Source organism: Lissotriton helveticus, chromosome 6, assembly GCF_964261635.1.
Source record: "Lissotriton helveticus chromosome 6, aLisHel1.1, whole genome shotgun sequence".
NCBI classification, from domain to species: Eukaryota; Metazoa; Chordata; class Amphibia; order Caudata; family Salamandridae; genus Lissotriton; species Lissotriton helveticus.
Window position 1 is genome coordinate 1,374,210,343 of NC_136067.1, and position 23,600 is coordinate 1,374,233,942.

Genomic DNA, 23,600 nt, shown 5'->3' on the forward strand with positions numbered 1-23,600 from the left:
AAATGCCTTTCTGGCTCACAAAATACACTTTGAAATGTGAGATGAAGCATAATGGATAAAGGGCGCGTAATAGGCAACTGCCTGTGTGATACGATATGCAATTTATCAATGCTCTGTGATCCTAATTTAAGTTGCAGTTTGGTAATCGATCACTGACTCCTGGAGACGGATGGAAGGCATTCATGAAGAGGAATCAGTCCCAAATGAACACCACATCTAGATTTTTAAAAATGGCTACTAAATAAATAAACAATGGAGGAGCAGACAACATGCCAAGGGACCACTTCATGCTTCCTTCTGTCAGTGCTATTCACTGAATGACAACTTTCATTTTTGAAAGTCTCATTATGGAATCTGGACTTAAGCACGTCCTTCACTTTACCACGAAACCTGTTCCAGAAAGTACTATTTCAAAATGGTGGCAGGAATTCTTAGGTTTGCTTTGCTCCATAGGATACATAAGCCCACCTCTGAGCCTACTAGTTCTAACAAGGTGCCTCCTTCCCTACTTCATTGAGAAGCTCCCCTCCAACTGGCCATCCAATAGGCTCAAGGGGCTATGTGGCTGGGAGCCTTCGTCTGAAGCTCTTTTCCGCTGGGTCTGGTGGTTGGAATATGAGGGTGGATGTCAGGTCAGCCTGCCGGCCTCTGATTAGTGGATGTCACTTTACCCACAGCCCATTTCTTCCAACAGGAACAATTATTATTCCAGCAGATCCACTTACAACGGTAAATCAAAACTCAGATTCTAGATTGCAGGCATCCTGGAGGGTTTATTACAGTTCCTTCAGAAGATTCCTGTACTGCATGAACTGACACAGTAAATCCCAGTCCATGACACAGAAACAAAGTTTCTAGAAATCATACTTGTGACATTTGTACTACTAAACATCTGATGTATACTAAAATGTTGCAAGACTGAAATCTGTGCCTGGTCCCTAAGAAGTGATACATAAGTATGTGGATTCAGCATAATATAATGTAAGGCTTAAACATGTAAAAACAATTTTAGCCTGATATGTTACCTGTGCAGCATAGCCTTTAGTTCAATGGAACTGATTCCCAGCCTTGCAACTATGGGCCCGATGTAGGTAAAACTTATTTACCGATACTTAATTACCGAATTTTACCGATTCGGTAATTAAGAATCGGTAAATATGAAGGGTGGACATGTAGGTCCATCCAGATGTGTTTTTTACCGAATCGGTAAATATCTGTATTTACCGATTCGGTAAATACCGACCGGTAATGCTCCATTCATTCCTATGTGCTTTGAAGCCCATAGGAATGAATGGGGTATTACCGGTCGGTATTTACCGAATCGGTAAATACCGATTTTGACAAGGGTGCAGGGGGTGTCACTTTGACACCCTCTAGCACCCCCAAAAAAGGTTCAGGGGCCATGTGGCAGGCATACCTGCCCTAAGGGCAGGTCTGCCTGTCATATGGCACAGGTGTGCATGCACACATGTGCATGCACACCTGAATCGGTATTTTACCATCAAATATATTTGATGGTAAAATACAGATTCGGTAAGGGATGTGGGACTCAGAAGAGTCCCACCTACATATCAAAAATATTGAATAGGTAAAAATACCGATTCGGTATTTTACAGATTCGGTAAATTTACCGATCGGTAAATTTACCGAATCTGTAAAATATGTGGCCCTACATACCATTTTGTTAATACCGGTCGGTAACGGCCGAAAATACTGATTTTCGGCCGTTACCGACCGACCTACATCGGGCCCTATGTTTTTAAATTGCCATATGTGAGTAGTGCAAGCCACACTTCATCACTTATAGGTCATTTATCAAACACACAAAAAGTGATGGGAGGAATACTTGCAATAATCCTAACCACTGGCAAAGCTCAGGGTGCCTTTCCAACCCATCGTTCTTTTGCTTATCACGCCACCTCAGTTTGGACCCAGCCATTACAAATCAGTCTTGACCATGTTCCCCATGGGAACAGTCCAGCCTGAACTGCCAGACCAGGTCCTCCCTGAGCCGGAACAGAAGCAACCCATGACCAGTTTCGCCGTGATTGGGGTTCATCAGTCGGGTGTAGCTTGGATCCAGTGTTACAGTCAGTACGGGACCCACATCCGGGCACACCCTTGCCACTTAGGGTGGCACATCAGATGAACAAAAGGTGATAGAAGGAATGCTTGTAATAAGCATAACCATATCCAATCATTCGTGGTAGCATTACAACCTGTTGTTCTTTGGCCCAATATGCCACCTCAGTTAGGACCCAGCCACATGTAAATTAGTCTTGACCCTGCTCCAATAGTAACAGTGCCGCCTTGCCAGACTAGGTCCTTCCTGAACCGGACACAAGCAACCCAAGACCAGCTGGACCCATTAACATTTATGCCTCTTACAAAACTTTTGCAGACATTTACCATACACTTACCTTTAAGTCAAATGTGTACCAATCTGTGTTTGCCAATTACATGCTATGTTTTAGGGGGAAAGCACATGCAGCAACAGGTGTTTAACACTCTTGCGGACCAGAGGTTTGAAAATGGCAGCAATATAGGTCCATACAATTAAAAAATTGGTAGACCATGCAAAAAAAGGCAGAGAACTAAACCATGTCTGTTATCCCCTGCTCCAGGAAATATGACTAAGTCTTACTGACTAAATATTTATATGTATGTATATTTTTGCTCCAAAACGTGTACCTGTAGATTTTGATCACAGCTGTAAAATGACTGTTACCCAGTCCTCTTACTCCTCAATAAAGGGCCAATCCAAATGATTCAGAAACTATCATCTAATTTCGAATGAGCGCCGAGTAGCCCTGCTATTCCATCATATTTTAAAAGGCAATACTTTCCATTCTGATATCAAGTAGGCTTTTGCCAATTGCCTCTTCAGGGCCATGAAGTCAATCTTGGGAAAACGAATGGATGACGTGTGCTGGGCATCAGTTAGCGGCAGTGAAGCTGACCTGATCCTTTTGATTCATCATCCAACAGTGTTAAGTATGAAGTCCCCTGCCAGCAGCTGGAACAGGCAAGCTTTCCTGACATGGGTCTGGGTTGGTTCTGACCCTTCCTTGGGATTCAGGAATACCCTCTTTTCTTGTTCTTTTCACAAACCCTCAGTCTTTAGAGAGGGCTTTCTCGTGGATTGCCCAACTCCCCAATCCTACTTAATAATTGCGTCCACCCACTTATGTTTATAGCATTGATGGTGGCTTCACTTTGTAACCTACGTTGACGATGCTGCATTATGTTTAAACTCTATATGGATTTAAAGGTCTCTTATTGGAGTCTTAGGACATCAGTCCCTCCAATATCCCGGTGGGTGAAAAAAATGTATCTGTAAATGACTGCAAAGTATAGATCATTATTTTTGGGGTGAGGTGGATCTTTGGGAAACGAGTTCTGCCCTAATGTGGCCACCTTTACAGAGAATATTAGGGCATTGCCCTTTATTTGTGCATGTCACTCCATTTCTCCGGAGAGTGCATGATCCCCAGAAACCTGTAGTCAGCCAGGAGTGGGCAGACTGGATCCTACATCTCCTCTACTTGCAATCCTTGATTGGCTTCTTATCAAGAAGATTATGTGTCATAATTTCAGTCCTCTACCCTATTGGTCAAAATCTCATCCTCAAATTTTAAGTTTGATGTCTCTGAATCATCCACTGATACCCTCTTCACTGAGACACCTCTTTGTGGTAGCTTTGAGCTACACAAAACACTATTTCATAATGCTCAGCTACCATCCATGCTTCATGCTGGCTACCGCCCTTGCCAGAAGATCCATCCTGCCACAGTGAGTGCTGCTCAGCGGTGGCTGGCATGGATCGGGGGTGGCGGGGATGGGAGAGGGGTGAGACGGGGAAAGAAACAGTAAATAACACTTACTCTTCGCTGCGTCTCTTTTCCTCACCGTGTCGCTCCTACTCGTCCCGCCCTCCGCCGGAACAGGAAGCACCCAGGCTTCCCTGTGCCATTGGTCTGAGCGCCGTGGTTCGGCGATCAGACCGGGATTGGGGAGCAGTGCATGTTCTCCACCCAGGCTGTAATGCAGCCTGGGAGGAGAACATGCGAAGTGCGCATGAATGTTTGGCTGGCCCGGGATCGCCGGCCAAACATTCATGCGCACTTTACAGAGTGCCCACTACTCCTCCCCTGCTCTGATAGTAGAGCAGCCCTGCCTCACCAAGCTGCTGCACTGCCACAGCAGGAAAAAATAAAATTATAATAACATTGAGTTATCATTTTATTTTTCCTTTATTTACACTGATTAAAAGCAGTCGGGTGTCGCTCCTCCGCCTTAACGGAGGAGCCACCACTGGTGCTGCTCCTGTAGTGTTGACATAATTTCACAAGTTGGTAGAGTGTTCGGCGAATAAATTACTATTGGATCAGCTACTGCAGAGACCTCAAGCCTCACTCATTGCAAGCGAACTCACACATTTGGAGGTTGGGTTAAGGTAGCACTCGAAAAAGGCGAAAGTCACACCTGGCAAGAAGGCTGGGACCTCATCACTAAATCCAACTCTTTTGAAAGCTCTTCTGAGTGCAGATCTGCTCCTGGAAGCTGAAAAGGCTGAAGGCTATGTCAGTACAATAGAAACCCTTATACAGACCGCTTATTTTAATGTATGCCTCTTTGGGCCCATAAGAGAGCTGCTCCACTACTTTTGAAAGACAATAACCTACTTTAGAGAAGTTTTTGAGGTTTTTTTTCAAATTACTTTTGCAGTTAATATGTGAGACCACAGTGTGTTAATTTAGGTCTTAAAAACGAAAACACAAAGCATTGTCCTTTCCATGGAAGTAAGAGGGAAGGAAAGGAGTCATTCATCTAGTTGCTGAATTACTACTGTAAACTTTGTCTATAATCCAAGCTTCCTCGCCTGACCAAACTGTGTGCTTCTAGAGAATGTTCAATGCAGAGCTAAAATGTAATGTACAAAACTGAAACACAAATGTTAAAGAAAATAAAAATGTGAAGTTTGGAGCACATCATATGTTCACACTACATGTACTCTCTGATATGCTCCACACATATTTTGATGGATAGGGCCAGTGCCTTGACTCGTAGAACCAGCCCCTTGGCTGTGTCTCTGTTTGCTGGCTCGCTCACCTCTGGAAGCTGTAGACATGAAAAAATACTTCCAAAACTCATTCCGTCTCGTTCATATCTGTTAGATGTTAGTCAAAGTGGGGTGGGGGGCGGGGCAATGAACTGGGCGTATCCGGACGTGCTTTATTCTACAAATCACGGCCCATGTGGCTGCCCGCGGATCAAGCAGGGGACCATCATAAGTGGGTGGCCGCCTTAGTGCCACATGAGGGCACACGATACAGCCTAGTGCTGAGAGACCCCCTCAGGGTCCGAGCGCCTAGCATCATTTCCGAGCACGGCTAGGCAGGGGGATAGTTATAAGTACCTCTTCCGCCCACCTGGCGTCTTCTTTTGGGTGCTACCCTTCACGCCGTTTCCCTCCCTACCGCTTACCCAGCGTACAATCAGGGGGTCGGTTGAGAAAGGCGTTTAATTTGTTATTTTGTGTTGCAGGCGGAGTTACAGGGAGATCCAGAGGCTGAAAGGTATACTGGGGTACCCCCTTCAAGAGCACAAGGGTGCAAATGCAAAATATCCCCAGGAAGTCCTCACGGTGGACCCTGGAGGAGCGAAGGCGCCCCGCTAGTCATACGAGCAGTTGTAAACCTGAGCAACCGGAGGTGCCTGGAATGCTCCGCCCCCTCAGGGGCGTGAGTAGAGGGGTGGACTGGTGGCCACCGGTGGGAGAGGGTAACCCCACCCTTAAAATTGGTAAGCACTGATTGGCGAGGGCTATGCAATTTGGCTCATCGGGTGGGCAGGAAGCGGAGGGGCTGCCTGCCCTTGGATCGCCCTTAAGCTAACCACATGGGTGGACGGACAGCGTCCCCCCACTTATTTTACCAGGAGCTCGATAACATGAGCAAATAGAGCCACACATTCACTCTTTGGCCTCTCTGGGGCGAGATCGGAGCTCATTCAGAATTCTGCTCACGCGCTGGCTTCTCTGATGCAATTGCATCTAAGGGGTGAGCGAGGGGAGGCAATGAGTCTGATGGTGCAAGCCACCTTTCGTGACGTCACTGCCTGTTGTGACGTCAGTGTCCCTCCACTTCTTTTTTTAGGACTTGTGCCCTGCCTGCTGGTGGGTCAGGCCTGGGGCAGGGGCTGGGATGGCCAGGCCTGGACACGGGGCTAGCCTGCTGATTGGTCAGGCCTGGTTACGGGCTGGCCTGCTAATGGGCCACGCCTGGGCACAGGGCTAGCCTGCTGGTGGTCAGGCCTGGGTATGGGGCTGGCTTGCTGGTGGGTCAGGCCTGGGCATGGGGCTGGCTTGCTGGTGGGCCAGGCCTTCTAGCTCTACCGCTGGGTTAGTCAACGTTTTATCATTTTCAGGATGAGGCCAGTGAGCTTAGGCCGCGGGTGCCCTACGCAGGGATGATGGTGCATTATGTGATTCCCAGGTGACAGTGTGTCTCACTTCTTTAAATATGCTATTTATCTATTTACATCATCATGTATGCTGAGAGAAGGGCTTTTTATGCACATCCTTGGATGCCGTTCGGTGCCTGCCCCAGAGGAGGGGTGGGTGTAGATAGGAACTTGAGACACCTAAAATCAAGCCACGTCCTGTTGTCACACATACATTTGGGCTTTAGCCCGTTATTGATTCTAAGGGTAATTATAAACATATTACATAATAATTATAAATAGCGGTGAAGGCAAAGACGTTCCATGATGTGCGCGCGCTATCTACCTAGATCTGCACAGCAGGCTTTTTCACCCAGTTTGTCCCTGTGTTGGTAATCACTTAATCACTTATTGCGGCTTTTTTTTTCAAATGTGTTGCCAAGGAGATGTTGCAAGGTGGTTACAAAATACCAACGGATTTATCTCCCGCTCTGTAAAAAGGGGAAGGCTGTGTTTCTGCAGAGAGCATCTTTCGAATGCTGGCTTCGGGCCCAGCAGAGGGAAGGGGGTAGGGGGGGGGCGCTCAGTCGTCGCCATGTGATTGCTGCTGGAGAAGGGTGACGACGGCTTTCTACTCGTGACCACAATGTGACTCTTCAGGTGATAGTGAACTGTACGGCATCAAAGGACGGCAAAAGTTCAGCGCTCGGCAAAGTGGATGACATCCGTCATCTCCCCTTTCACTTTTTCAAATGACAGCACACAGACATGCGCAGGCCAACTTGTTCTCGAATAAAGTATATATTCGCTGTACAGATTTACAGGCACTTTAGTGCACTCTGTTGACGCAGGGCCGGCTCTAGGCTCACGGAGGCCCTGAGCAGGGAGTGTAGGTAGGGGGCCCGAGGCCGCCAAATCCCTGCCAGTGGCCGCCACGCAAATATATATCTAAGGATATATATTGGCGTGGCGGCCCCTGGGTTTGGCGGCCCTGTGCAGGTGCACAGCTTGCACATGCCTTAGGCCGGCGCTGGTTGACGTGCCCCCGTCACAATTACACTGCCGACATATTGCATTCATAGCAGTGTAGCGCTACGTGAGCAATATTACGTTAAACACAGATTTTAGGGCGTTATTCACTAATGACCAAGGGCCATATGTAGGTAATATGTGTTTTGCGATTCTCAAATTGCGATCTTTAGGGATTCGCAATTAGAGAATCGCAAAACGCAATGTAGGTAGGATTAGCAAAATATTTTGCGAATCCCACCTATTCCTTATTTGCGAATCGCAAATTGAGATTCGCAAATAAGGAATACCTTCCCATTCATTCCTATGGGCTAGAAGGCCCATAGGAATGAATGAGAAGACATTCTCAATTTGCGATTCTCAATTAGAGAATCGCAAATTGAGAATGCAATTTCAAGGTTGCTAGGGTGTCAATAGGACACCCTTTTGCACCCCTGAAATAAACATGTGTGCATATGTGGCACACATACATGTGCTAAGGGCATGTATGTGCGCCACATGGCACTTTGAAAAATGCAAAAAAGCGAATTTTTCAAAGAAATCGCAACTCACCACCAACCTGAAGTTGGTGGTAATTTGAGATTCCTTAAGCCAAAATCGCACAACTTGGGTGCTTCCAACACTGCATTTAAGGAATCGAAATTTGGGATTCCTTAAATGCATTCGCAACATACGGAATCACAAATGTTGCGATTCCTTATTGTGTGTGTGGGTTTTTGTGTGCTACATAGCACACTGCCCAAATTGCGATCGCAAATGCAGAAATACTGCGAATTTCTGCATTTTCGATCGCAATTGGGCTACCTACATATGGCCACAAGTGAATTACTTCCATACGGCAACATCAAGCCTATAAAACCTTATATAAGTTGTAAAGTGTCAATTTGTAGTGCTTGTCAAAGATGCCATCCATAACTAAACCGACCTTTGGAGGGACACACATGCTAGTCTCCCTTTCTTCACCAATCTTGCTTTTGGGTGCATCGGGCTCCAACAGTTTGCATTTTATATAACGGACGTAACATTTTGCTAGTTTATGCCATCCAATTTACAGCATTCAGGCAATGGAACGTTAAAAGAGAGGATGCTGGCACTTGAACTCGTGACCTGCTCCTTAACAGCTACATGAACGAACGTTCGAATCATTGAGTTCTTATCCTCACTCCCTAATGTCCTAGTGACAGTCATTACTTTTGAAGTGACCTCCACTTCAACTAGGAGAGAAAAACATGAAGTGGTGGGGTATCCCCACCCACTGAAGGTAGTACAAACTCCCCCTTTACCCACATTACCTCCTTATCATACCAAGCCACACTCATCTGACTGCAACGACTGTGACAAGGACATTAGGGACTCAGGATAATGACATTTATCGGTATGTAACCGGGTGTTGGACCTGGCCCTTTTGGCAGGTTCACCCCGCAACTTTTTGCTTTTTCCTAGCCTGTTTCTGGAACCTGGTGTTGGTGATTTTAGGCCTCTGCGCACTTTTTCACTGTGGTACAGTGTAAAGTGCGTGTGCTCTCTGTGTATGTGTGGTGAGTGACCTGCCCTCCCATAGGAATGAATGGGGAATATGTATGCCCATGGTAGATTTTAGGGCGTTATTCACTAATGACCAAGGGCCATATGTAGGTAATATGTGTTTTGCGATTCTCAAATTGCGATCTTTAGGGATTCGCAATTAGAGAATCGCAAAACGCAATGTAGGTAGGATTAGCAAAATATTTTGCGAATCCCACCTATTCCTTATTTGCGAATCGCAAATTGAGATTCGCAAATAAGGAATACCTTCCCATTCATTCCTATGGGCTAGAAGGCCCATAGGAATGAATGAGAAGACATTCTCAATTTGCGATTCTCAGTTAGAGAATCGCAAATTGAGAATGCAATTTCAAGGTGCTAGGGTGTCAATAGGACACCCTTTTGCACCCCTGAAATAAACATGTGTGCATATGTGGCACACATACATGTGCTAAGGGCATGTATGTGCGCCACATGGCACTTTGAAAAATGCAAAAAAGCGAATTTTTCAAAGAAATCGCAACTTACCACCAACCTGAAGTTGGTGGTAATTTGAGATTCCTTAAGCCAAAATCGCACAACTTGGGTGCTTCCAACATTGCATTTAAGGAATCGAAATTTGGGATTCCTTAAATGCATTCGCAACATAAGGAATCACAAATGTTGCGATTCCTTATTGTGTGTGTGGGTTTATGTGTGCTACATAGCACACTGCCCAAATTGCGATCGCAAATGCAGAAATACTGAGAATTTCTGCATTTTCGATCGCAATTGGGCTACCTACATATGGCCACAAGTGAATTACTTCCATACGGCAACATCAAGCCTATAAAACCTTATATAAGTTGTAAAGTGTCAATTTGTAGTGCTTGTCAAAGATGCCATCCATAACTAAACCCACCTTTGGAGGGGGACACATGCTAGTCTCCCTTTCTTCACCAATCTTGCTTTTGGGTGCATCGGGCTCCAACAGTTTGCATTTTATATAACGGACGTAACATTTTGCTAGTTTATGCCATCCAATTTACAGCATTCAGGCAATGGAACGTTAAAGGAGAGGATGCTGGCACTCAAACTCGTGACCTGCTCCTTAACAGCTACATGAACGAACGTTCGAATCATTGAGTTCTTATCCTCACTCCCTAATGTCCTCGTGACAGTCATTACTTTTGAAGTGACCTCCACTTCAACTAGGAGAGAAAAACATGAAGTGGTGGGGTATCCCCACCCACTGAAGGTAGTACAAACTCCCCCTTTACCCACATTACCTCCTTATCATACCAAGCCACACTCATCTGACTGCAACGACTGTGACAAGGACATTAGGGACTCAGGATAATGACATTTATCGGTATGTAACCGGGTGTTGGACCTGGCCCTTTTGGCAGGTTCACCCCGCAACTTTTTGCTTTTTCCTAGCCTGTTTCTGGAACCTGGTGTTGGTGATTTTAGGCCTCTGCGCACTTTTTCACAGTGGTACAGTGTAAAGTGCGTGTGCTCTCTGTGTATGTGTGGTGAGTGACCTGCCCTCCCATAGGAACGAATGGGGAATATGTATGCCCATGGTAGTTCCTGATGTGTGGGGAGTGCAGGGTCGAGTTTGATATGTGCGAACTCGGGAGAATGAATGCTGCATAATGGTGTATGCGGCATGGTTGTGTCTAGTCTAGAAGTGCCACTTTTAGAAGTGGGCATATTTGTGTAGTGAGTCTGCTGCCACGTGATTGGCTGGTGAGCCTGGCCCAGGAGTGCCTGGGCCTGCTTGTGGATTGACTGTCTGGTTTGAGTGTGACAGGGGCTGCAGAGCCCCAGGAGGTTGTCTGAGTCAGCCCGTGGATGAAAGGCAGCATCTGTTGCCAGGGAAGTGGGAGGAGATTAGCACCTGATAGTGAAGGGCTGTGCCTGCCTGCCACAATGCTGGCTCCACCCCCCCGCTGGGCGACTGTCACCTCTGTCCCTGATACTGAAGGGACTTCCCTATAACCAGTCCTAGCTGGTTCTCACACTGCCTACACAAAGACTTCAAAGACTTTTCTGTGTATAAGAAGGGGCTGTGTCCCCTTCCAAAATGTTCTTGTTTTTGGACTTGAATCTGCCAGGGGCGTGCTGCTGCTTGGGCTCAGGGGAATCCCTGAGCCCTGCCCAGCCCCTGGACTCCTGATGGACTTTCCTGGATGCCTGGAGGACTCCTGGGGGACCCCTCTGCCTTGCCTGGGCTAATGGGGGGACTTGGCTTTGCCCCCTGGGAATCTCTGGGACCTTTTTGCAGCATGGAGAAGCCGCATTTTCCTGCAGGAAGCGCTGTGCTTCCCCCTGAGCGCCTGGGAGCGCTCTACCTGTTTCCTAGCGCTTGAGAGTGCTTTATTTTGGACCCGTAGCGAGCGTGTCGCTATCACGCATTTTGCGTGAGGTTTTGCAGGTGCCACCCTGCTTTATGCCCGATATGGTTATATTTTTATTTACGGGTGCCACCCCGTTTTTATTTAATTATTGGAGGCCGGTGCCCACCCGGCATTGCCCCGTGGAATCACCGCCGCCGGCCCGGAGATCCGAGGCGCTGCACCCGCCTCCCCACCGAGGGCCGCGCTGCCATTGGCGGTCCTCGAAACCGGAAGTCAGGCAGGCCCGGCCGTGACGGAGGCGGGGCCTGCCATGAGGCGGAAGTGCGGCAGAGAGAGGAGACGGGAGAAGGAGATGGCGGTGACCGCTGTGGGGCTCCCGTGATCGAGGGGGAGCCCCGCACCCAGAGAGGAGACGCTGCCACAAGATTCCCGAGGAGCGGGAGCACTCCGTCCCCGCCGCCGAGCCTGCCAGACCCGGTGAGTGTTGCAGAGAAGGAGAAGAGGGGCGTCGGGGCACATTGCCGGTGCCCGCCCTCCCCTCCAGCATGAGCACCTGGGTGCTCAGAGGCCGTGGAGCTTCCCCGGCTGCCGAGTCCCCCGAGGGGGGACTCCTCCTATTGTTTTGGAGCCTGAGAGGCTCGAGGGCCAGTTCCTAGTTGTTTGAGCCCAGAGAGGCTCGCGTGGCCGCATTTGTTAAGAGTCCTGAGAGGCTCACGACTCATGTCTGTTTTGCGAGCCCAGAGAGGCTCGTGGGGCCATCGTTGTTGTATTTGGAGCCCCAGAAAGGCTATGGGGCATTGTGTTTTGAGCCCAGCGGGACTCCAACGTTTGGGGCATACTTGTACTCGAGCCTAGAGAAGCTCAAGGCGCCCTATTTGTTTCCAGAGCCCTGAGAGGCTCAGAAGCGCCACAAGTGTTTTCAGAGCCTGTGTGGCTCCAACGTTCTGCGCAGTGTGGTGGCAGAGCCTGTGTGGCTCCAGCAGTGGCGCCGTTTGCGCTTAAGGGTCAGTGAGGGCCCTGGCGCAGTTTTGTTGTTTCCCAGCTGCCCAGCAATTAGTGGGCAGCTGCACCGTTTAGGTCTTGGGATGTTCCCATGTGCCCAGCAAGTAGTGGGCACCTGCACCGCTTAGGCCCCTGACATTGAGACTCAGGGCGTCCTAGCCCCAACAAGGCCAGTTGGCCTAGGGACTGCCATAGGTGGTGGCTTATGTAAGGTTGTGCGCAATTGTATGGTTTTTATTCCTGCACCTCTGAATGTTTTTAGACATCATGTGACTTTTGCACTATTGTATTGTTATGGTACCTCTGAATGTATTCTTATTGCATCATGTGCTTTGTTCTTAACACCGCTGAATGTGTAGGTTTATGCATCATGTGTTTCCCTTTATTACTCCTCTGAATGTATATGTATGCATCATGGGTAATGTGTTCTTTCCTAGACCCCTAAATGCTGTGTGATACTTAGGTGGTTGTTCATTTTGATACAGGTGGTCCTAGTGAGGTCCTGGTCCCCTGCGTGACATTCTCCTAAGGTGTTTAGGGTTGCGTAGGTGATACTTACCTGTTCCCAGTATTTACTGGATGTGATTTACAACTGTTATTCTTTTTGCTATACTTATTCTAAGTTCTATAAGTGCTATTTCTATATCTACAAAGTGTTGATTCTGACAGTGGCCCATGTGGCCCTGTCCTGTACATAATCCCTTATGAATGTTGCCCGTGCCAGTTGGCACAATGTACATGTGTGATTTTTATCTGATGTGTTTTGACAATACAAAAGTTATTTTAATATAACCTTGTGTGGAGTTCCTTTTGTGGTGTGCCTAGTATGTTGTTTCTGTTGTGCGCTGGCGCAAATGCTTAACACATTGCCTCCGAGTTTAGCCTCACTGCTCGTGCCCAGCTACCAAGGGGGTGAGCAGGGGTTATCTTGGCGTGTGACTCCCTCGCCCTGACTAGAATGGTGGTTTCTGCCTGGCTTTGGCGTCAGCCTTAGCCTACCAGAAATAGCCAGTTCTAACACCGGGCATTAGCTCTACATCCAATGCCCTCGTCCCATTATTACTTTTGACATTTAACCAAGCAAAGGCTGGCCTTCACGACAAACCCAAAATATCAATGTAAAACTGAAAATACAATACAGCAATATAGCCTTAGAGCCAGATGCAGTGGGCTCCACCGGCCATTAAAGGCCCATGCCGAAGGCTTGGGTCTTTAAAAAGGGAGCGGACCTTTAATGGCCAGTATATCCCGCTATGGAGGGCTCTAAGGCAATTAAAAACATTCCACCCCGTAGAGGGCAGAATGTTCTAATATGTAAATCAAAGGTCTCATGGAGCCCGAGGGGGTTGATATCCCCTTGGGCTCTGTTAGGCCTTTGTTAAACATTGGAATATTGATGCTCTGGGCTTCTACTGGCCAATAGAAGCCCGGAGCACTCCATTGTTTTCAATGGAGCACTCAAATTTCCAATGTTCGAATCATGCTTATCAACTTTTAATTAGTGCAATGAAAGAAGAAATCAAATTGCTAAGAAAATACATCATTCAACACCTTTTCCCCAAAGGAATTACCCTTCAAAACGCTTTCAATACAACAGTGTTTTACAGTTTAGCTGCGGCCCAATTAACCGCACAAGAAATTTCTGACAGGGGAACTTCCTATGCCTCAGGGCAAGAGGCTGCCAGAACTCTAGTTGATCTATCCTTGAATTCCTTCAGGTGGAGAACCATTGGAGAAAAATATGGCAACACAAAATTAGATCCAAACCATCTCCTTAAAGCAACATTAGAAACTTTGTGACCCTGATTGACACAACCAAAAGTTATAAAGAAATGTCCAAACTTTCTATACCCTTCCGACCTCTGAAGGTAGAATTCAACTGCCCTTTTCACATCTACAAAATGAAAAAGTGCCTCCTCCTTGGAAGATGGAGAAGGAAAGAACATAGGAAGCAATAAGTTTTGTTCCCTTTGCATCTTGGATGCCACCGTAGGAAGAAAGGCCTAATATGTGGAAACAAGACTCCATCCTCCAGAATATTTAAAAAAGGATGTTTGCATTACACTGCCCAGCTTCCCAATTCTCCTTGCAGAGGTAATCCCCACTAGGATAAGACCTTCAAATCAAAAGAAACAAGAGGTTCAAATGGCACCCCCTGCAGTTCTGTTGGCCAAGCTGCTTGCTCAGAGACAGGGCAATAATTGGCAGTGAATGACAACCCTGAATCATCTAACATGATAATGATCTACTAGCCATTCAGACATTAACTCTCACGGTTCCTGATATTACTTCTGTTATGTTCCTCTCAAGGTACACATGACACACAACTCTGCCAGCAAGTGACACTGTTTAGCAAGTAGATAAAGCAAAAATAGAAACTGTGTTTTACCTTTTTTAATCTAAAGCAGGATTTTCCAAAGTCGGTCCTAGTGGGCTAGATCCATGCCAGATTTTAAGATAAATGCATTTATAAAATCGGGATATGCTAGAAATCTGGAATGGACCAACTTTGGAGAACCCTAATTAAAGCATTAGATAGAGTTTTAAAAACTCTACACTACTTTCACATACATGTCCTGTATTGATAAGGTAATTGGACCGAGGTCCTCCTTCTGGGAAAAAACAAAGACCTTTGGAACGCATCTCACTGGCCCTCCGAGCTTGGTTCCATTCCCACTCCCGCTACCCAAGTTAGAAATCTGGGGGTCACCATCGACAACACCTTGTCCATGAAGCAGTAGGCTAACAAAGTGGTTGGCCTCTGCTTCACCATCCTGAAATGGTTAAAGAAGATCCTTTGGATGTTGCCCCTTGACACCCAAAAGTCCGTAGTCAATGCACTTATTACATCTAGGCTTGACTACGGCAACATTCTCTACCTAGGCTCAAACAAAGCTGTCATTAACCGACTACAAGTGGTCCAGAACTCAGCTAGGCTACTCTGTAATATTCCAAAAACCTCCAGTGTGTCCAACCACCTAAAAGACCTACATTGACTCAGGGTAGAAAGCTGCATTAGGTTCAAAGCCCTGAGCTATATGTTTAGGATCAAATCTGGTACCGCCCCTAAATATCTCCAAACCCTCGCCACTCCCTACACCCCGGCAAGAGCACTACGTTCTCTAAATGCTGCAAATTTTTCCACCCCAAAGTTCAGACTTGCAAGAATGGGAGGAAGATCCTTCGCTGTCCTGGGGCCCACACTCTGGAACAAACTCCCTCTCCATATCCGTAAAGAAGACAGGTATAACATCTTCAGAAAACACCTAAAGACCTGGCTCTTCCAGAAATAATCCACCGTCATTAACCATCCTCCTAAAAATTGCTTCAACTTTGTCATCGGCGCCGGGAAACCCTTATTGGGTAGCTGCGCGCCATACAAATGCAAAAAATAATAATAATAAATAATAAAATTAATTGTCCTATACCCCTTGTAGGAGTCCTAGGGTCACTCAGGTTCAATGGTGGGCAATTACCTCAAGATAAAGCCTTCTAGAATATTCATTGAGGCTGTATTAATTGGCAGGTATTTACCACTGACCGAAAGGAAGCAATGCAGACGCTGCCGGACCAGATCAAGATGATCGACTCTCTAGGGTTGATGTGCAGCTCCCGGGCTTCTTCCTCTTCCTCATCGTCTTCACTGCAAGCCACTGCCCACAGCTCGCCGAGGTCCACTCGATGCTTTAATCTGAAGCTGGTGCCAGATCTAAAAACCAATTTAGAAGAAGGCAACTTATTCCATTTTATTGGTCACACTAGATATTTTCTAAAATTAACAACTTAACAGTAGAGTACTCTTTATCGCCATTATTGTCTTTATGCTTTTTCCCCATGGGAATTAACTGGCGGCACTATTTTTACTTGGCTTCTTCGACTTAACTACTTTGGTCAACATTAGTATAAGTTGCTCACCTAACGCACTTTGAACTGGGAGGCTGAGATGGGAAAGACAAGTACAGGAATATTCACATTAAGTGCAGTGTGCAAGTTTGCAAGGGCTTCTAATTAGATGGTGTGTGAACATCTGTAATTGTTTCACAATTTTTTGTCAGAATTAAGGAGTCTTACGTAAATGGAACAGCAACAGGAGTATGGTTCCAGCAGAAAATGACGCGCCATTCTACAATATCCAAAGAATGATGCAAAACTTTGTAATGCAAAAGTTCACACATTTCTTGAATTTCACATAATGCAAAATTAATGAATTGTGCATAGTTCACGAAAGCAACAAAAATTTCACGGAGGACTACTTTACCCTCCTAGCAGCCAGAATATGCTTTTGATTTTGATAACCCTTGACGAAACAGAACAAGATGGACTACAACAGTTAGATATTACATGATAATTACAAATAGTAACTGGAAAAAAGAAGAACAGTATAGCACTTTACAGACTTCTGACTACTGTTACCCAAAAGGCACTGCAGTACTAGTGTTTATACCAGGACTGGCTTTAGTGCTAGTGGCGCTCGGTGCGACAATCTTTGTTGGCACCCCAAATTACGTTGTCCATAGATTCCAACACTACCACCCTCTAGCGGTACTCCTCACCACTCCATTCCATTGCCCATCTCTTACATGTATTTAATTTGTTTTATAGCACTACGCATACCAGTATATGGTGATAGAGCACTTTAGATCACACACACACACACATGTTATGTTATGTTATGTTAATTTTAATTTCTATAGCGCACGGCTACTCCATTGGAGTGTCCCGGCGCTTTTATTGGCAGCTCATAAAAAGAAAAACATAACACAGTAAAATAGAAGGACATCAGCAGACAGAGAAGAATGCAAGCTAAAGGGCGAAAATCCAGGTTTTAAGGCCCTTCCTAAAGGTCAACAAATTAGAGGTTCTGCGTAATGCCAAATTATACAGAGACAATGAATAACACATGTTTAAATCAGCGTATAGGAAATGCTCCCTAAGGCAATAAGGACTACAAGGTGTAGGAGTCAAAAGTCATCCATATTGGTAGGCAGTATGTTTTAAGAGTGTTTGGTCTGGAGAAACAGAAACTCAGGATAAACAAGCAGTGGCAAAGCCAATAGGTGTTGTCTATGCAAGAGCTATTGGCTTTGCAAGAGTATTTTAGCCATGTTGTGCACAACTATGACTTCTGTACAGCATGACTAAAGGTTAGTGGCCTAGAGGATGGTGTGAAGTGGTGTAGAGTGAAGTAGAGTGTCATGGAGTGGCGTAGATTGTCGTGGAGTTGTGTAGAGTGCTGTGGAGTCAAGTGTTATAGAGTGTCATGGAGTATTAGTGGAGTGGCACAGAGTGTCCTAGAGTGGAGTGTCGAGTGGAGTGTCATGGATCAGAGTGGAGTGTTGTGGAGTGGTGTTGAAGGGAGTAATGTTGAGTGGAGTGATGTAGACTTGTGCAGAGTAGACGGGTGCAGAGTGGAGGGGTGTAGAATGGAGGGGCATAGAGTGGAGTAGCGTGCGTCGCAGAGTGTTGGGCATAGAGTGTCAGGGCATAGAGTTGCGTTGCATAGAGTAGAGTGAAGTGCCTTAGAGTGGAGTAAAGTATTGTAGAATGTTGTAGATTGGAGTGGCATAGAGTGAAGTGGCACAGAGTGGAGAAGAGTGTGGTACAGTGGCATGGTGTTGAGTGGCATAAAGTGGATTGGCACTGAGTGATTTAGACTGGCATGGCGTACAGTGTATGGAGATTCTTGGAGTGGAAGGTCATAGAGTGGCGTGGAGTGGCATACAGTGGAATGACATAGAGTGAAGTAGAGTGTCCTAGTGTGGAGTGAAGCCGAGTGTTACAGAGTGGAGTGGAGGGGCACAGAGTGCAGGGGTATAGAGTGAAGTGTCATACAGTATGATAGAGTAGAGTAGAGTCTTGTGGAATGGTACAGAGTGGAGTAGAGTGACATAGAGTGGAGTAGAGTGTCAGAGTGAAGTGACATAGAGTGGAGGGGCATAGACTGGCATAGCATAGAGTGGAGTAAAGTGTCATAGAGTTGAGTAAAGTGTCATATAGTGGTGTAGAGTGGAGTGAAATGTTGTAGAGTGGAGTGGCGTAGAGTGGAATTTCATTGAGTGGAGTGGCGTAGAGTTGCGTAGAGTGGCTTAGAGTGAAGTGGCGTAGAGTGTTGTAGAGTGAAATTGAGTAGAGTGGAATGGAGAAGAATGTCATAGAATGGAATATCGTGGAGTGCAGTGTTGTAGAGTAGAGTGGAGTGAAGTGGAGGGGAGTGCCGTAGAGCGGAGATTCATAAAGTGGAGTGGAGTGGAATGTCATAGAGTGCTGTGTGTCATAGAGTGGAGTGGCGTGAAATAGCGTGACCTAGAGTGAAGTGAGGTAGAGTGGCGCAGAATGGTATAGAGTGAAGTGTCGTAGATTGGACTGGAGTAAAGTGTCATTGAGCGGAGTACTGGAAAGTGGAATAGCGTGAAGTGGAGTGGCGTAGAGTGGAGAGTCAATGTTAGGACTCTGTATGGGGCATTCAAATATTCATAAGACAAATAGTTTTGTGTGAGAAGGGAAATCTCTGACTTTGAACCTGCTTCAGCTGCAAGCATCATGCTTCACACTTTGATTTCTGTTATGTTATAGATTGTTATGTCATAGAATGTAGTGTCGTAGAGGGATAGAGTGTAGTGTTGTAGAGTGAATGGGAGTAGAGTGGAGGGGGGTAGAGAGGAGGGGTATAGAGTGTAGTGGCGTGGAGTGGAGTAGAGTGGCATAGAGTGGAGTGGGGTGGAGTGGCGTAGAGTGTTGAAGAGTGTGGTATATTAGAGAGACATTGAGCGGCATACCATAGAGTGGATTAACATGTGGTAAAGTGGAGTGGAGTGCTGTAGAATGTAGTAGATTATCGTGGTATAGTGTAGAGTGGAGTAAAGTGTCATAGTGTGAAGTGGCATTGCGTGGAGTGCTGTAGAGTGGAGTAAAGGGGCACAGAGTGTCATAGAGTGGCGTATCATAGAGTGGAGTGGTCTAGAGTGAAGTGTCTTAGAGTGGAGTATCACAAAAAAGGAGTGGCATAGAATGGCATAGAGTGTCACAGAGTGGCATAGAGTGGCGTGATGAAGAGTCAAGTAGAGTGTTGTAGAATGGAGTGGAGCAGATTGTCATAGAGTGGAGTATCGTACAGTGGAGTGGCGTAGGGTGAAGTGGCATGGCAAAACTAGTGTGGTGTAGAGTGGAGAGGAGTAGAGTGGAATAGAGTGAAGTGGAGTTGAGTGGAGTCCAGTCTGGTAGAGTGGAGTGTAGTGTTGTAGAGTAGGATAGAGTGGAGTGACGTAGCGCAGAAGGAAGAAGAGTGCGGTGGAGCTAAGTGCTGTAGAGTGGACTGGAGTAGAGTGGAGTTGCATAGAGCGGAGTATGCATGGTGTGGTAGCACATTCCTATTACTGACAACAAATTTTCAATTGACATGACCTTTACATTTGCACATACATACAGTTTTACTGATCACAAGCGTTAATGTGCGAAAATGGCATCACCAAGTGAATTAATTTGTTTTGACAGTTTTAAAATATTTTTTCCACCACATATCAGAATTAAAAATATTAGCTTCATTTGTGCCTTTTAATTCTGATATATTCTGAAATATTTGTACAGTTAATTCAGACATTTAAATTTTGTTGTGTGCTAGAAAAAATAAAATCTTACAGTCTTTCCTCTCACATGAGTACCCAGCAGGATTGTCACTTAAATCCTCTCACTTTGAAGTCAGAGAAAGTAAAGTAAACACAAAGATCACTCAGAAGTCAGAGCTTGACATTTGACCTCTTTGTTTGAATGCACATTAAATGTGACAAGATAAGAACAAGATTTAAAGGCCTGTTTAGAGAAAACGAGCACTCGCTGAAGAATGTAAGGAGTGATGGTGAACAGGCTGTGCTCCATGGGAGGGCAAAGACATACTGGATAGCCTAAAACAAATAAAGCCAGTAAAAAGAAAGTAAGCAAATGTGATTTACAAAACACAAAGCCAACAGTAATCAATGGATGGAATGCATTCCCAGCTAAGCTTTTGGAATGCCCCAAGATGTCTTTGCAACCCAGATAGCTGCGCTGAATGGTAGGCTTTGACCAAAAAACATAACCCAATGCTTGGAGTTGTCTTTACTAACATAAAGAATCTCTGTGACAAAAGCAATAACCCACTGAGCTAGCTACATAAAATACAATTCTGTAATACTCATGATACATGTGCTTTGCAGCAGGCACATTAACCCTCTACGCTACTTCAATATGAGTCAAAACTGCCACTATACAAAACTCCGCTCTCTCTCCAGCAGGTACATTAATCACCAGAGTTATTGTGAAATTTTTATTGTCACCTGAAAATTGCTGGATGCACAAGCAACTCTGCAGCAGGTGTGCTTTTAATCGCCTACAATATTTCAAAACACAGCCCCTCCCCTTCTCCCCCCCCCCCCAAAAGGGGTGGCACTGGTTGCACTGCCCTAAATCCGACCCTGGCTTATCCCAACAGATGGTTATAAAAAAAAACTCAGCCTTCCCAGGTACAGCGGATGCTCTTTAGCTCTAACTGGAGGCCTTGTTTACCAGCAGACAGGATGGGCCGATGCCCAAATCAGGATAACGCCTGGTCCATCAGCTGCATTAAAGACACCTGAGCCAGTTCCCTTTTGGTGTAGGAACCTTGCTGTGCATGTTATCGCATTACTTCTTATTAGCATTTGTAAGGATGAACATGTTTCTAAAGTTGCTTTTGGGCATGACACTTTCTGTGCTGCAGCTCTGACGTCTCTTGTCTCCAACTACTGGCCACTTACAGGAGCGTGGATACAAAGTATACCCACAGCATGCAGGCAGGCGTAAGACTGAGGCAGGCACTAACAACATGGGACTTGCCCATGTGAAAGTACACATTGCTGGAGTTGCGTCACTTTTTTGACACACTCCAGCAATGCGTCACTTTTGCGCCTACAGATACGTCAGAAATACTGCCGTATCTGTAACTCCTTGCGACATGATGCGTCATATTATAAATATGATGTATCAATCATGACGCAAGGAGGGCGCACTGAAAAGTGACGCATCGCTGTTTTCACGCAGCGATGCGTCACTTTCCATAAATGAGGCCCCAGAACTCTAAACTGACTTTGATTTTAGGGCTCTGCATACTTTGACTCTGAGGGCAAAGTTGTTTGAAGTGCGAAGATTTATAACATTCTTCAGTTGGCAAGTTTGTGAGAAGCTTTTGCAAGATGTTTTCCCACATAAAAAAACTCTTTTTTGAGGAAGAAAGAAAAAAGGTTTAATCTCTTGGAAAACCTACTTTTTGAAGTACTTTTCTCCTGATTTTCTTTTTTAATGTGCCATCTTTTTGAGGTTCTTAATGTTGGTGAAATGAAGTTGTGCAAATTAGCCCACCTCTGACAGGCCCGGACTGGCCGTTGCAGGCACCGGGCATTGCTGCAAAAACGGCCCTGTAACAAAATCGGCCGAAAACCGGCCCTGGCAAAGAGTGCGGTCGCACCCCCAGGGTAGAGGGGGGGCCGGCTAAGCACTTTGCCAGGGCCGATTTCGGGTCCCAGTCCGGCCCTGACCTCTGATTTTATCATTCTGTTACATGGAGACCAGGGCGTCAAATTAGTTCATGACGAATCTGTGAACCATTATGGGCTTGTGGTGAGCAGTTCAATCCATTCATTGCTCTGATACACACAAATACGTCATCAGCACAGTTTTGCACATAGAAATGTCACAAGCAGTTTTAAAGATTTTTTAAAATGAAAAATTCAGGGCCAGATGTATGACTAACTCGTCGCTAAGTACTGGTTGCAAATCGCAACCAGTATTTTTGCAATCAGTATTTAATTTTACAAATTGACCTATGTATTAATGGGATAGTTTATAAAATTCCGAATTTTAGTGGTTCACAATCCGACTGGGGGGGGTGGTGGCGCGATGTGTTTAGAAATAACTTATGGTTTCAAAAAAACACCTGCTGCAGAGTTCCTTAAATGTCCAGCAGCTTTCAGGCAACAGTAAATTGTCAAGACAACTGGTGATTAATGTTCCTCTCCTCCTCCCCCTCCACTCCTGAGGCGCTGCCGGAGCGATTGTAATGTTGTTTTAAAACTTTGAACTGCACTTTGATTTTAATCATACCTGCTTTCCTGCTTTCCTGGGCATTAACTCCCATTTAGTCACTCCCGCGCAGCGGAGGTTAACGCTGCCGCGGGCGAGGGAAATCTTTCTTCGGCGCCATCATCTGACCAGACCACAGGCCATGCCCACTAACACGAGGCCACGCCCCCTCCTTCTTAAACCGGGCTGAATACGAGCCCAAGCTTAGGACCCTGACACTCCTGAGACGCAGCCGGGAGCGATTGTAATGTTGTTTTAAAACTTTGAACTGCACTTTGATTTTAATCATACCTGCTTTCCTGCTTTCTTGGGCATTAACTCCCATTTAGTCACTCCCGCGCAGCGGAGGTTAACGCTGCCGCGGGCGAGGGAAATCTTTCTTCAGCGCCATCATCTGACCAGACCACAGGCCATGCCCACTAACACGAGGACACGCCCCCTCCTTCTTAAACCGGGCTGAATACGAGCCCGAGCTTAGGACCCTGACACTCCTGAGGCGCAGCCGGGAGCGATTGTAATGTTGTTTTAAAACTTTGAACTGCACTTTGATTTTAATCATACCTGCTTTCCTGCTTTCTTGGGCATTAACTCCCATTTAGTCACTCCTGCGCAGCGGAGGTTAACTCTGCCGCAGGCGAGGGAAATCTTTCTTCGGCGCCATCATCTGACCAGACCACAGGCCACGCCAACTAACACAAGGCCACGCCCCCCTCCTTCTTAAACCGGGCTGAATATGAGCCCGAGCTTAGGACCCTGACACTCCTGAGGCGCAGCCGGGAGCGATTGTAATGTTGTTTTAAAACTTTGAACTGCACTTTGATTTTAATCATACCTGCTTTCCTGCTTTCTTGGGCATTAACTCCCATTTAGTCACTCCCGCGCAGCGGAGGTTAACGCTGCCGCGGGCGAGGGAAATCTTTTTTCGGTGCCATCATCTGACCAGACCCAGGCCACGCCCACTAACACGAGGCCACACCCCCCACCATCCCCTACAAAAATTGTATATTTCGGACGCGCAGCGGGCGCGCCTAAGGCAAGCCCGTCTGCGCCCGTCCGCGGCCGGCCGGGGCACGGGGCATGTCCCCCTGCCGGTCTCATCAAATACACTTCAGCTGATTTGATCCGCCTACACTCCTGCTACCCTACCCCCCCAGCACTTCCGTCCAGCCT

At 46.3% G+C, this 23,600-nt stretch overlaps 1 protein-coding gene across 2 annotated transcripts in view; it reads right to left on the bottom strand.

Moving 5' to 3' along the window:
- TAGAP (T cell activation RhoGTPase activating protein) overlaps nucleotides 1-23,600 on the bottom strand; it is a 493,639-nt gene that overhangs the window by 81,874 nt on the left and 388,165 nt on the right. For both annotated transcript variants that reach the window (XM_078649131.1, XM_078649132.1), the window contains exon 4: nucleotides 15,883-16,050. In XM_078649131.1, the coding sequence (XP_078505257.1) occupies nucleotides 15,883-16,050 (168 nt within the window). The remainder of the gene's footprint in view (nucleotides 1-15,882; nucleotides 16,051-23,600) is intronic.